The 15466-nt window shown below is 36.3% G+C and overlaps 1 protein-coding gene across 1 annotated transcript in view; it reads left to right on the top strand.

Moving 5' to 3' along the window:
- The first annotated feature begins 714 nt into the window (after window positions 1-714).
- The window catches only part of ldb3a (LIM domain binding 3a), a 44481-nt gene continuing 29729 nt past the window's right edge, over window positions 715-15466 (top strand). Inside the window, exons 1-2 of the mRNA XM_056256255.1 lie at window positions 715-838; window positions 955-1148. Coding sequence (XP_056112230.1) covers window positions 1053-1148 — 96 coding nt within the window. The 5' untranslated portion in view covers window positions 715-838; window positions 955-1052. The remainder of the gene's footprint in view (window positions 839-954; window positions 1149-15466) is intronic.

Raw genomic sequence — 15466 nt, 5'->3', positions numbered from 1 at the left:
AATGGCAAAGCTGAATTTGCAGCAGGCACTCCAGTCTTCACTGTCACATGATCCTTTAGAAATCATTCTAATATGCGGATTTGGTACTCAAAAAAAAAAAAAAAACATTTCTTATTATTATTATCAATGTGATGCATTATTTTTTCCAATATTCTTTGATATTAGAAAGTTCAAAACAACAGCATTTATTTGAAATAGAAACATCTTAAATTAACATTACAAATGTTTATACTGTCACTTTTAAAGAAATTTTATTACTTTTAGATTAAAGAATATTCATTTCTTTAAAGAATTCTAAACAGTAGTTTGTTAATATTTCAATGTATTTAATGTGATGATAAAATTAATAGACACTTAATTTAAACAGGTGACAATTCAATCCAAGAATGCGTTGTGAATGCATGAGATAAGCTTGTTTGTGTCCATAGGGGAAGCCAATTTAACCTTTTGTTAACCCTTTTTCGGAATCAGCCAGGTTGCACTTGGACTCTTTACCAAAAAGACATGAATTCAGTTTTCATATAATCACTATCCCAGGTCCCTGTACATGATCCAGATGAGGCACCCTAGAAGAAAGGAGTCTAGAAAAATCTTTTAGCCTAAGAGGGGACTATATTAGCCCTGTGAATCATGGGAGGCCTGGCATTCTGGGTGTCCCCTTACATGCCATATAAGTACCCCTTCCTCCCCCCTCCCCCCAATGCCATAGTGCTATCGGTGTCGGCAGAGGGGCAGCTATTCTTAGGCTGTCTGTCCAGCTCATCCGAGTAGGCAAGAATCCTCTTCCTCTGGCTCATAGCTCTTCTCTGTTGCTCCAGTTAGTTTGCAGTGTATTCGGGTGGGCCTGAATTCATTGTTTTACGCTGTTACTTTGGCCTGCAGTTTTTTGCCGTTTTTTTTGGAGAGGTGTGAGTGTTACGTTCCTTTTACACTTTTTTCTTCTTCTTCTTTCAGAGGCTGTTTGGCACGTGCCCCGCCCCCTCCCAAATCCATTTTCCCCATCCGTTTGGAGAAATTTTGTTGCTTAAACAATACACAGGCTTTTTTGAACAATGACTTCTTACAACGTGTCACTCGCTGGACCTTCTCCTTGGGGCTTCCGGTTGCAAGGAGGCAAGGACTTCAACATGCCCCTCACCGTTTCTAGGGTAAGACCCCAAAATCCTGGCCAAAATGACAATTCATTAGTTCAGCACTTTTTACTCATATCTGAATCTGTATCAATGAGTCTAATAGATTTTATTGATGTTTTCACAAGTATTGTCTGAATAAGAGCTTTAAGCATTTTACTCCAATATGAATTCAATTTAATTCCATGTCAGTTTAGACATTGCAAACCCAATTCACTCTCTTGTTATAAGATTTAAAATATGATCCATCATAATATTCATATATTTACTACAATATGAATTGATGATTTTGTAGTTCCTTTGTTCATTCATTGTTATCTTGGTAGTTGATCTTGTGCTGATCTGTTGCTGATCCAGAATAGTTTGTTATGTTGGTTATGTTATTCATCATATAATGATAATGAATATGCTTCTTCTATATTATATTATATGATGCTACTTGATCTGGAAACTTGCATAGGGCATGTCTGCTTAGCGCTATAAAGAAGTGATTGGTGTCTTGGTGTGAAGTTTGTCTTTTGGTCCGATTTGATATTGTGATTTGCTTTTCATTAATGATTTGATATTCTTTCTGCAATGCTGCTTTATTGGGGAACCTCATAAGACCCCCATGTAAATCCATATTTACAGTGTAGATGTACCGTATTGATTGTAGTGTGTGGATTCAGTTCATTACACTCTAATCGATTTATCCTCGTTCCGCTGTTATTCTTGTGTGTAACATGAAGTCTGATGACTAATGCTTCTCTTAAACAGCTAGTTCTGTGAAATTGTACAAGGAATTCATTATGAATGATTTCCAAAGGGTGTTTTATGGGCTTTATTTTGGGAGTGGTGTGAGAAAGGAAGGTCAAATATCACAGAAGGGCGAGATCTCATCATATTACTGTAACAATTATATCTCTGCAAACGCATATAGCAGACCTAGTAGAAACATTCTACTCGCTGAAAGCATAACGAGAACAGCCCAGAGAACATTTGACCTGCGTTTGACCATGAATTTATCTGTTATCTGTGTGATTTGTGTTGGAAGAGCACTGTCCACAACATATGCACCCTCCTATTCTCAGATGTCTAGTGAGGACAGATTCACTGGCCCAGTATGTTGCTGGCATTCGAGGGTCTTGAAAAAATAGATCCTCTTGTGTAAAAAATGTCAGACAGTGATTTGAGCGGTCAAACGGTGCCAATACACGCCACAGAGAGATGATGCACTGCCATTTTGTCACCTCTGCCAACATAGCCTGGGGTTAGGAAGAATGTTTGGTACACTATCCTAGGTGGCCCACTGAGTTTGTCATGTTACAGTGACGTAAACACCCTTGACAATATCCTAATGCACATTGGAATCTTCTGACGCTTTTCGAGGCCTTTTATTTGCAGAATTTGACAGCTATTTGGCCTCACTGTACTAGTTTCTAAGAATATCTAAATCAAGAGGTGTGTGGCAGTTCTATTTGTCTTCCCTACAGGAAAAGACCAGTAGCACAGGGCCTAGTCAGTTACTGTAGAGTGACAGGTGGGACCTAATGGTGGGCTCAACAGGGGGGCTTTTCTATAAAAGCACCACACAGGTGTGGTGGCCTGCTGTAAAGGAGGCAAGAAGTGCTCGGTTATTCTGTATTTGAATCAAGACGTAGATCTGCTGTGAGTATCACATTAGTAGGTCTGAGGAGGATTCCTGTAACTTAAGAGGATGAATATTATTCGCCAGCCCACTGGAGACAGACGGCCTGGTTGCTATTTACTGATCAGCCAGTGAGTATTCCAGTTCAGTGCCGGAGACTTTGCTCTGAATGTTAACACATGCGATACTGTATTTGACCTGTTTCTGCTTCTGGGCAGTTGAGAGCGAGGAATAATTAGATAGATGTTTTTTTTTATAATATAAAATATGGGTGATGCATTAAATGATCAACAGCATGTACATATTTAGCAGCACAACTGTTTTCAATATTGATAATAAGAAGCAAATAAGCATATTATAATGTTTGACGTGACACTGCAACAAGGCTGTGCACAGACATTTGGGAGGCCAGGCGCTCAAGTAAAAAAAAAAGGCACCTCTCTTATAATTATTTATTATTAGTTACATATTAAGTTACATATTGTTGATCATCTTTTACACACTGTAGGGCTGTTGTTTTACCAATTAAATGAAATCAGTAACAAAATCCATTTATCATTATCATTTAAAATCATTATCATTTAAATACCATTTATCAAGATCCATTTACACTGCAATTACAATTGCCTAAATAATGTAATGAGATTATTGTTCTAAATATAACATTTTGAAAAAATGAAAGGATACTATTATATGTTAAACTAAAAGTGACAGGGGGTGGCAAGTTGTGATAAGTGAATCATTGAATTATTCATTCAACTGATTCGTTCAAACTGGCTAATTTATTCATGTCCACTGACTTTATGAATGGTTCATTGAATCATTGACTCACCTGATTTTGAGTCCATGAAAACTATATTGTGTTATCACAAAATGCAAGACCTCGTACAAGGGCAATTCATATCCTGAAAGTTTGGGTGCATTTTTATTAATTTTGGTGGCATTTCCGAACTTGCATGACGTTATTTTACATCAATAGCAGACTAGCTTGTTTGTTATGAAGCCTAATGGAGGGCTATTGCCTAAGTTAGGCTAGCTGTATCGAGATGTTTTAATAGTGGTTTAATTTCACAGCGAAGACAAACAGTGCCGAAATTTAGCGCAGACACGATTGTCTGGCTGTCACCAGGTCTGTGAGACGTGGATGCTGCTTGTCTGCTCTGCAGAGCGCTGTGGTGGATGTGTCATGGGATATCGGAGAGTGGGAGGGGCTTGTTTGGTCGCACATAATTATTATGAATAAGTTTAAAGCTTAAGGTAAGATTATATATAATTTTATGCAGATCCCACATTTCTTTTTTTATTTTGTTTATTTAAAACTATACTTTTATTTCGAAATCAATCAGTATTCCAGACTGATGAGAAGTATTGTCTTGTTGGTTTTGTTTACATACTTAATTTGACAGTGTGTTTTGAACTGAACCTTTCAATTGTTTTTATACATACCAGACGATATACAATTTATACATTTTAATGTTCTTGGGCTAATATACTGGTCCTTCTGAATTAGGTGAAATGTTGTTGGCAGATGCTCCTGTTTATGTGCTCTCATTCAGCACTAGGTGCTGAAATGAGGATTTCTTTTGGCTGAGAGCAGCTCAGACTGTAACAGATGGCACACAGAAAGCATGAACTTGCAATTCAGTTCAAACTGAAAGCAGCAGATGAGGGATATAAATACCTCTGGGTGGTTTGGATGAAAAGAAACTGCTAAGGAAAATAATACTTTTATCTGGAGAATGCATTAGATAGTAATTTAGTAATATTTAACTACTATGTACTATGTATGATACAATGCACATTTTGTGTACATACGTATACATGTTTTTATGTTGTACTTATTCAGGTATTTAAAAAACCTGAATGTTATTCATTTTCTGTAAATTACATATCTATAATTAACTACTCACCAAACCTGTCTCTAACCTTACACTGTAAAAATGATTGTAGCAATTAGTTGTCACAACTTAAAATTTAGCAGGGTTTTTTTTCTTGATATAGCTCAAATATCCAAATTGTATTGACTTTTATTATATTGACTTTTATTATCCCCATGGGATTTTTTCTTTCTTTCAGTGAGTTTCAACATGCGTTCACACATAAACAATGTACACAAATGTACACAAATGTAAAAATCACATCCATCACCAATAAAATTCACCCACACTCATTTCTGAGACCTGATGAGATTTAGGCAAGTCTGCACAACAACAAAAAAAGACTAAACTTTCAAGGCAGCAATGTTGAATTTTAAATTGTGATAACTAATTGCAACAGTGTTACTGTTTTTTATATTCCACCTCAATAGCAGCAAACATTTTGCAATACATGAACAGAAAAGGTATTGTACCCAACAATTTATAAAGTGTGACCAGTGACATTGGAAAATGGCAGAAATGGCTTTGGAAGTTATAAAAGGTCAACTGTTTAAATGATCCAAAAACTGTTCAACTAAAGTCACTAGATGCATTAAACCAATACCGGTTGAGAGGTTTTTTTAAAAAAAAAGAAAGAAATTAGCTATAAAATATGGGTAATATTCAAACTGTTTTTGTATTATTCAACAGAAGTTGAGGTCTCAGCTTGTTTTAGCCAATGTGTTGTCACTAGTGACTGGCATGTACAATATAGCACATCTTATGACCTATTGAATTCTGTAGGGAAAGGAATGGAGGGGGGTTGGGACCGCGAGTATAAAAGAGGAAAGTTATGGGGTTACCCAGCACTAAATTACCTTATGCTTATACTAATGTTCTGTGACATTTCATTTGACACTGTGGTGTCATTAGAAACGTATTTGCCTCTGAAATGATGTTACATTTAAATGTCAACATTGATGCACTGTTTAGGATCTGCCAAAATACTTTGAGAATGTCTCATCCTGTGAAGGGCACTTGCAGTAGCCTTTTAATAAACACAGCATATTATTAACATATTATTAAAGCTCTCCTGGTGTCCCTTGGAGCACCAACTGGTGGAATAGTGTTTCACCTTTGTGAAGTGGTATTTGGGTGTTCAAATATGGAAGTTTTAAATTAAGGTTCACTCCCATTCACATGGTATTCACTGAGCATCCAGTTAAAGCTTGTGAAGATTGAGTTTTATGGTTGGCCTGAATTTGATCTGCATTAACACTACGGGTGTGTTGGAATAATGACACAAATGTAGCTGTCTCTTCACTTGGACGGCATTCAAAGTTTTTTTTTTTTAGTTCTAGAAATAGCACAACACCCCTGATGAGAGTGTTCCCAACAGTGTTTATTTTCATTGTGGCTTTCCAATGCTGGACTGCTTATATGACATCTCTCCACACGCCTATTCTCTAATAAGCTGAGGGAAATTGTACATTCCAGTCAGTCTTCAAGAAAATTGATGCTGGCAGATGAACACAAATCTACTTCATTTTTTAAAGCTGATTAGTGCATTCTCTGTTCCCATGAGCTAGATGACATAAAAAGGGGCTATATTAGTCACGTGTCATGTGTAATATATATTTAACTGTATTTATAAATTGTTTTATAATATATATTTTCACTGGTTCCACTACAAAAATTTATATTTATTTTAGCAACATATACCTTTCGAAAGTTCAATATTTTTCTTGAAATTAATACTTTTATTCTGCAAGGTGTCACAGTTTAAGGAGTCTAAAGATAAGTCAAAGTTCCAACCCAAAGGAATTTGAGAAAAGAACAGTGTAACAGCGTGTCCACAAACAAACTTTAGCCGACAATGAACTGAGGAAACACAGGAACTTAAGTATTCAATGATAATGAACTAAAAGACTAACAGGTGTGATGATCAAATTAAATGCCATGATAACTGATTAGAGCAGGAAACATTAACAAAGACAACAGGAAATTATGAAAGTGAACTAAAAGTCCATGAAAATGAAACTAAACTAACAAATTACAAAATATTTGTGAAACAAGGACTCATTAAATCGATCTAAAGTAATTGAGCAAAGAAAACTTTTATATAAAAGATTATATTTCAAATAAATGCTGTTGTTTTGAACTTTCTATTTATCACAGTATCCTGAAAAAACATGCATTACGCTTTCCACAAAAGTATTAAACAGCACTTTGATAATAAGAAGAAATGTTTTTTGAGCTGCAAATCCGCATATCAGAATGATTTCTGAAGGATCATGTTACATTGAGAACTAGATTAATGATGCTAAAAATTCAGCTTTGTCATCACAGGAAGAAATAACACTTTAAATATATTTAATAAATATTTCACAATATTACTGTTTACTGTATTTTTGATTAAATAAATGCAGCCTTGGTGAGAGACTTCTTTCTAAAACTAAGATTTAACAGGTTTCATTGAATGTTTTCTTAACAAAAATAATGTAGGTTTTTCATTTTCAGTAATTGCTGGAAATTATACTCCTGTAATGAAGCTATGAATGAATTATTTTTGTTGGAACAAGTGAATGTGGTGAAAAACATTCTGATTTGTTTGGCTGCAACAATGTTTTGTTGATTATTTGATTTCTGTTTCTGTGAAATATCCTTGGTTCAAAATCCCACTCCACAAAACTGTACATTAAACATCAAATATCTTATTATAAACTGAGGTTGTGTCGCTTCGCACATTAGTTTTGTGTTCATTGTGGACCGACAAATTGCTTGTCGCTGTAAATATCACACCAGGTTAAGACTTGTCATTCTGTTCCGGTTCACTAGACTAATCTGATGGTGTTTGTGCACACGTCATAAAGAATGCGATTAAAAACCCAATGTATTAAGTCAGGAAACCAAAATACTCCAAATTCTACTCTTCTACTAATTCTACTCTTCATGAAGTTTGAAAACGAGTCAGTAGAAAGTTGTGTGATTCTTAATAGTGGTGTAAATAAAGTTAATATGTAATAGTCTCTCTCAGATAGTCCCAAACCAGTAGGCAGCAAGTACCCAGTCTTGGTTTGTGCCGTGAGAGCCTGAAGCTGGTGCTGCTGACAGGCAGAGCTGTTTTTAGATGGCTGCTGAAGGTCAAGTCAGTCGTGCTGGGGAAGACTGTTGCATACCAGCATCCACCAAAACTACATGCTTTCTTCCAGCAATACAGAAATGTGGGGTGTTTTTAACCAAAGCTTGTTCTCTGGTAACTCATCAGGTTGGCTTTGATGTGCTGTGATTGAAATCTTGCTCTTTTTCACATGTGTTTTATTCATTTGCGGTTTATATGAGGCTCTTATATGAGGGGTGCTACAGCTAGGGGAGGATCAGGTCGCATTGCATTCATATGGTGTCGGATTCTTTTCGGTCTTGTTAGCATAAATGAGGCCATCTGGTTAAGTACTCAGGCCTTAATCATGAGTAAGTATTGCTACTTTAGTCTTATGTAACTGATCAAGTCTTCACCATTTCAGATGTTGACACAACATGACTCAATTCAAAATATGACTGGTGTAGATCTTAGTGTGTTCACTTAGAATCTGCAGAGAACAAGGATATACTAATTCAAAACTTGCCTTAAAGGACTGGTTTCATCCTCATACTTTACATACCCGGAAAATTATATATATATATATATATATATATATATATTTATTTTTTCCTTCTGTGGAACACACAAAAAATGAACATTTTGAAAGCTGTTACAATGAAGTAATTTCAGCACAGTAATTTGATGTACAGTACCATAAAAAAAATTGGGGTCAGTGATAGATAGAATAAAAAGTGACAGTGAAGACATTTATGTTACAACATATTTTTATTTGAAATAAATGCTGTTTATTTCAATGCTATTTGCTTTTAATGCTATTTTATCCATCAAAATGCTATCCATCAAAGAATCCTGAGATTTTTTTTAAATTGTGGTTTCCACAAAATTATTAAGCAGCACAACTGTGTTCAACATTGATATCAATAAGAAATGTTTCTTGAGCAGGAAATCAGCATATTAGAATGATTTCTGAAGGATCATGTGACACTGTAGACTGGAGTAATGATGCTGAAAATTCAGCTTTTTAAAATGTTCATAAGGAATTTTAAAACATATTACAATAGACAACAGTTATTTTAAATAGTTATACTGTGTCACAATATTACTGTTTTGGCTTTGGTTACATAAATGCAGCCTTGGTGATCATAAGAGACTTCTTTCAAAAGTATTTTAAAAATCTTACCAACCCCAAACTTTTGAATGGTTGTTTATGCTGATTGAAATAGGATATTCCCTGAGAAAAATAAATAAATCGGTGGGACTTAATCAATTATCTTGATTTTAGTGGACAGATTTCAATCATATTTTGCATTGGAATGATGCATATCAATCATGCACAAGACCAGGAATTTTTCTTAAGAAAGTATATATGATGTGTTTTGATTTCATTGTTGACTTGTTTTGATGGACAGCCGATCTGTCCATCCAATCAGCCATCGCATTTCTCTCTCTAGATTTTTCTGAGTCCTACTTCCCTCCTGTGATTCACTTGACCCACAGAACAGCTCCTTTGTGCTGTTGTGAGTGAGCAGGAGATTTGAGCTGGCATATCAGCCACTCATTCATCCAGGCATCAATTGGAATGAGCTGAGAATGGGGAGTTAATGCATGTTTTGTGTGCCAGGCCTGGTAATCCACCCCCAGTCTCTCAAAGCCTTTGTTTTCCCATGCTCCCTTCCTTTTCCTTCTGCCGTTAGTTTAGCTAACCCCAGCACAAAGCAACAGTATCATGCATTCCTTAAAACATGTAAATCTGAATTAGAAATGTTTTTGCAAAATGTCTTTATCCATATTTTTTTCTGACATTAATGTTTTATACGATTTTACCTAATATTCAGCATAATTTAATGAAGCCTTAAAGGGATAGTTAACCCAGAAGTGAAAATTCTGTCATCATTTACTCACCTTCATATACTTCCAAACCTAAACGACTTACTTTTTTTTTTCATTTAATTTGGAGTATAGGTCAGAAGTCACTTTATGGGGATGCACATGAACACAACCATCACTGTGGCCTTTCTAAAGGTGACAGCACACTCCCCTTGCTAGATGAGGCAATTAGACTTGACATTTATAGAGGAAGACAACTCTTAAAACAACCACAACACTCTAGTGGCTAGCACCCATTTACACAGACACAATTAGAGCAGCTGTCAAGCAGGAAAAAGACTGCAATTGCTACCCAATGTGGGTAGTTATAAGTACAGAACATTTGTTTTTGAAGGAAGGAGGAAGAAGCCTGTCATTCAAAGCTATTTTGGACTTATCGCAGCCATCTAACTGCAAGCATGTTCATTCCAACCTCGATTTAACTAAAGGTTGGATGGACATATCGAGACCAGCAGATTTCTTTTTTGTTGCTAAACCTAGTGTGGCTTATTCTTACAGGCCTGTACCTCAATAAGCAAATGAGACAGACTTCAGTTATTTGTGAATTTGTGCCAGAGTATTATCAAATACTGTGCCATGCATTCTGCAAGAAGGGCAACTACAATCTGTCATATTTGCACATGAGCTTGTGCGAAGTGCCTGGATATATAGTCCATCCAGGTGTCAGATTGCATTGATCATGTTAAGCTCATCCACAGTGTAGACGTGACCACAATAGTGGAAATACAGCTGTCACATACCGATACATTTTTAAAGATATTACACACAGTAGCCACACACTGCAAGGCATTCCTCCAACAATGGCACTGTTTTATGAGACACCGACTGATTATCAAACCCAGATTGAATCTGCAGTTTGATTCCACATTTTTTTCGATTATTGTGTAAAAATACGTATAATGGAATGGATAAGCATGATAAAATAAGATAAACTCAGCAAAGAGTACTACACTCTTATTGAGAGTTGAAAGCATAATCAAATTAAAATCAAACCAAAATACTTGATAAGCAAACACTCAAGGGGTGTAGTCAAACATTTTGTGTTTGTCTAATAATAATTAGCTTTACGCTAGTAACTAGATATCCTTGATTACTAGTTGATCCCTATATTATTATGCCTTGTCTTTGATGTACCGGAATGAGGCCCGGTTCACACAGAACGCATTTTGCTGTTAAAAACGTGAGATGCAGGTCAGTAGAATGAGAAAAGCGCAAGGTCTAGAGAAGTGTTTTTTTAAAAGTTGCATTTCTTGAGCGCTCCGTGTCATGCGCGAGATGCTGCAAAAGAGTTCAACGGTTAAAGACGTCTGTCTACCCTTACAAAAAAAAGTTTATTCAAGTGTGCTATTAGTATACTTCTTTTAAACTAAAAATGAAAGCATACTTTCAGTCTACATTTTATATACTTCTCATTCTCAAAAATATACTTAAAATTACACTTAACTGTACTCGACTTAAACTGAGAGAAAATTCCAAGTATATTTGGCCTGTACTTGTACTCAATCTTTTGATCGAGATATGCTTAAAAGTATAATTAAGTATTCAAAGTATACTTGGCTTGTACTTGTGTTAACTCTTTTGATCGAGTAGCCTATTAAATATACTTTTTTACATAGTTTTTCATATACAGTCTTATGAAACTTACATTGTTTTAAAATATTGATTAAAATATTGATATTAAACAGATATGTTTCTAATTCTGCATATCTGAATTTTTGTGTAGGCTAGTCCACTGGTAGTGTACACGAATTTACTTTAATTCTACTTTACGCTTTACGCATTGACTGAATTTTACAGCTATCCATGTTTTCACTGTTATACGGTAGGGGGCGCTATGACATCTTCTAGTGCAGAATCTCTGGATTAAAAACACAGGAGAAGAAGAAGCTGAAACAAGTGAAAGAAGATTGCTCACGCAAATGTAAAATAACGTGATCATCAAACATTAAACAGCGTGTAAATCAAAACTGCTTAATGTAAACAAATGAAATGAAGCGTAACCCATGAAGAGAAAACGACTGTGAAGCTTGGGGGGTGTTGGACTCGATCTACTCCATCTGTGTTTTGATTATCGTTCTGAATCTGATCAAGGCATAGTCTTTGACAAAAATGAGATTTTCTCAACTTTTTTGTTTAAAATGTTTCCTTTCTTTATGAAACTTACCAACTATTTTAATTTCTTCTATGTAAAGCACTTTGAATTGCCATTGTGTATGAAATGTGCTATATAAATAAACTTGCCTTGCCTTGCCAACATTCAAGTGTTGATAAAAAAGCATGCATGAAGCTAATAAAATGTTTTTTTTTTTAATTTAAAGTACAGTTAAAGTATTTTTCAAGTATAAAAAATAACATGTCAAACATAGTAGTATACTGCAAGTGCAAATAAAATATATAAATAGTAAACTATAAGTATATTGTACACCTCGGACTTCTGTTATAACTCGGAGCTGTGTCATGTACAGAAGTACGCGGATGACACAGCCATCGTTGGGTGTATTGGGGGTGATAGGGAGGAGGAGTATCGGAGTCTGGTGGGGGACTTTGTTATCTGGTGTCGCACTAACGGCCTACAGCTCAACACCTCTAAGACAAAGGAGCTGGTCGTTAACTTTGGGAGGACCAGATCAAGTCCGCGACCGGTCCTGTTGGAGGGAATTGAGGTGGAGGCAGTCAAATCATACAAATACCTCGGACTGCGGCTGGATGACAAACTGAACTGGACAACACACACAAGCTACCTGTACAAAAAGACACAGAGCAGGCTGTACTTCCTGAGGAGACTGCGTTCTTTTAACATCTGCAGCAAACTGCTGTTCATGTTTTACCAGTCTGTGGTCACCAGTGTCCTCTTCTACACTGTAGTGTGCTGGGGGGGCAGCATATCCAAGAAGGACATCAACAGGCTGGATAAACTGATCAGGCGGGCCGGCTCTGTGATCGGTATAAAGCTGGACTCACTGGTGATGGTGGCAGAGAGGAGGACACTGGGCAAACTACTGGACATTATTGATAATGCCAGCCACCCTCTGCACACCATCATCAGTACTCAGAGGAGCCGGTTCAGTGGAAGGCTGCTCCTTCCCAGGTGCCGGACTAATAGACTCAAGGACTCCTTTGTCCCTCATGCCATCAGACTCTACAACTCCTCACTTGGGGGGAGGAGGAAATAGGGCAGAGATGACATACATATACATACATACACATACATACACACAATACATACACACCTGGACTTACATTATACCTGGTCACTATATCACTATAACAGTGGACTTAACATTGACAATTTTTAAAATAATTTATGGTTGTTGATATTCTGATTAATGTTAATGTTATTATTATTATTGTACTGTTGTACTGTATTTTCTCCTTTTCTCTGCTACTCTCTTTTTCCTTTGCTAAAACTGCTGCTGGAATTTTCAATTTCCTTGCGGGAGTCTTCCTAAAAGGATTAATAAAGATAAGTCTAAGTCTAAGTCTAATGTTAAGTTCACTTAAAGAAAACTTTCAGTAAACTACTAGTTTAGTAGTTTTATACTATAAGTTTTCTTTTAGTATCTCTCAGTAAACTAGTTTAGTAGTTTTATGCTATAAGTATACTTTAAAGTGTACTTTCATAAACTAAAAATTTTCTACAAATATTAAAAAAGTAAACTACTAGTTTACCCATAAGTTCACTTGCAGTACAAATGAGAAACGTAATTATGAACTAGTTGTGCACTTAAAGTTTACTACTGTTACACTTATAGTACACTTAAACATATACTTTTATATACTAAAAGTGGGCCAATTTAGTCCCAAGCGGTATTAAAATTGACATTAGTATACTTGAACATTACTTAAGTATACTTCATAAAATGAACTTGAAGTATACTTCTTTTTCGTAAGGGTAGCTCGTGTTTACATTGAAAAACAATGGAAAAATAGCGCAGTGGAATGAAAAAACACATTCTGTGTGAACGTCCCCTGAGTCTGTTAAAGGTAACAGATGAGAATAATAACAACAGCAATAAATTTTCAGGCCCTGGTGAAAAATCCAGAATGAATTCCATGTTGATCCAGGTTGGTTTATGTTGGTTAGAGCTGTCTAGCTGGTGGAGCAGCATAGTCATGCTTTTCTCAAGCAAAATGCTAGTGACCAGCAACCAGCATCCCATGCTGGTCCCAGCATGCAAAACATACCTTATACTGGTGACCAGCAATACTGGATTTTTCTGCAGGTGCCACATATACCATTGTTTGGCGTTTTTTTATTTATTATTTCCGGGCGAAATCCAGTCAATTCAATAGACATCCATGCGATCAGGAATTTTGCTTGAGGGGGAAAGTTTTCACCACGCAGATTTCACAGTGGGTTCAAGTTGGTCACATGGATTCACTCCGTTGACCAACAGAAAGCTGATTGATTCGAAAGTGGCTCCAGGTGAGCTGTGCTACATTACATTTTTACACTATTGTATTGCCAATAGTCAATGGATCTTTTTTTGTGACAGCACCTTAAGAAACAAAAGCATTCATGCCCATTTGCACACCTCACAGATTGCTAAGCCAAGTGGATTTTGAATGCAACTTCAAAAAGTGAATTTCATGCATTTTCTATTTAAAAGTGCTTATCTAAAGCACTGTGGGAGAAATTACTCATTCACACGGCTAAATTTGTATGGTCACTTTGCCAAGCTTGCCGCGCCAAATATTGACTAATTTTAATTACAGACAAAATTTGGCAAGTTAATATGTACCTATATGTTTGACCATTCAAAGTGGAACTAACTGATATATAATGGGATTTTATAAGTGCCTCTAAGTTTTGTCTCAACAGTATTTTCATTGCATCATACATTGTATCCACATAGTGCATAATCATGTTGTTTCACCTGCTCTGCTGCTCCTCTCCGTCTGTCAGTCTGATATTCCTTCTGGACCCTTTGCTGGTTTGTCCAAGGTTCAATCTTGGCACCCAGCAATTAATGCGAGACAAATAGCAGACACTGATCAATGTCTGACACTGATCTAGATCATTGAAAGTCGTATACTGAATTATGACTGCTGTAGGACTGGTTCATAATGAAATTTCTTGGCACAAATATTACAGGTAAGATAGCAGAGGTGAGCCATGGAATAAGCTTGATTTGATTAATCTATTGTTGTGGCTTAGAGTGAAGCATTTAAAGGGAAAGTGCACCCTTTACTTACCCTGATGTCATTCCAAAACTGAATGACTTTCAATCTTCTGTGAAGCACAAAAGAAGATATTTTGAAGAATGTTCTGTTTTGGTTACCATTGACTTCTATTGTTTGGACAAAAAACACTGCCAATTATCTGTTGTCTACTTCTCAGGCTATTGAAATAGGCTTTGCAGTCTTGGCACTTTTGAAACCAAATCCTTGGCTGAGATGTGCATGCATATATATATTTTTTAAAATCAAAACAGATGCAAAAATACACTCACACAGAGAGCTCTTCAGTTTTTCTCAATGGGAGTTTTAGGAATAGTCCCTCAGGGAGCAAAACAACACAGTGTCAAAACTCCTCATCTAGCCAGAAGATCTTAGAGAGAAACATGCACACAACTGAAATCAGCTTTATTCATTTTGCATTCACGTCAGCTTTCTGTAAATTAGACAGCTCTGCACAGCCATGCACAGTGAGACTTTGGCTAAGGAGATGACAGCTGAAACCTCGCCAGATTTACAATAAAAGAAACAGATTTACAATAAAAGAAGACTCTAAATCTTGATATATGACACAGAGATGACACAGTGCCACCCATCTGTGCAGTCTGTAGGTTTCCTGTATCAGTATCACAGAATCACAAATGCTGGTCCTCAACATGCTCCTTACATGTCATGGAGGAACAGA

The sequence above is a fragment of the Rhinichthys klamathensis genome, unplaced genomic scaffold (assembly GCF_029890125.1).
Source record: "Rhinichthys klamathensis goyatoka isolate OS25496 unplaced genomic scaffold, OSU_Roscu_1.1 h1tg000126l_1, whole genome shotgun sequence".
Lineage (NCBI taxonomy): Eukaryota > Metazoa > Chordata > Actinopteri > Cypriniformes > Leuciscidae > Rhinichthys > Rhinichthys klamathensis.
Note: the sequence above shows the minus strand (reverse complement) of the source record. Positions and strands in the feature narration are given on the sequence as shown.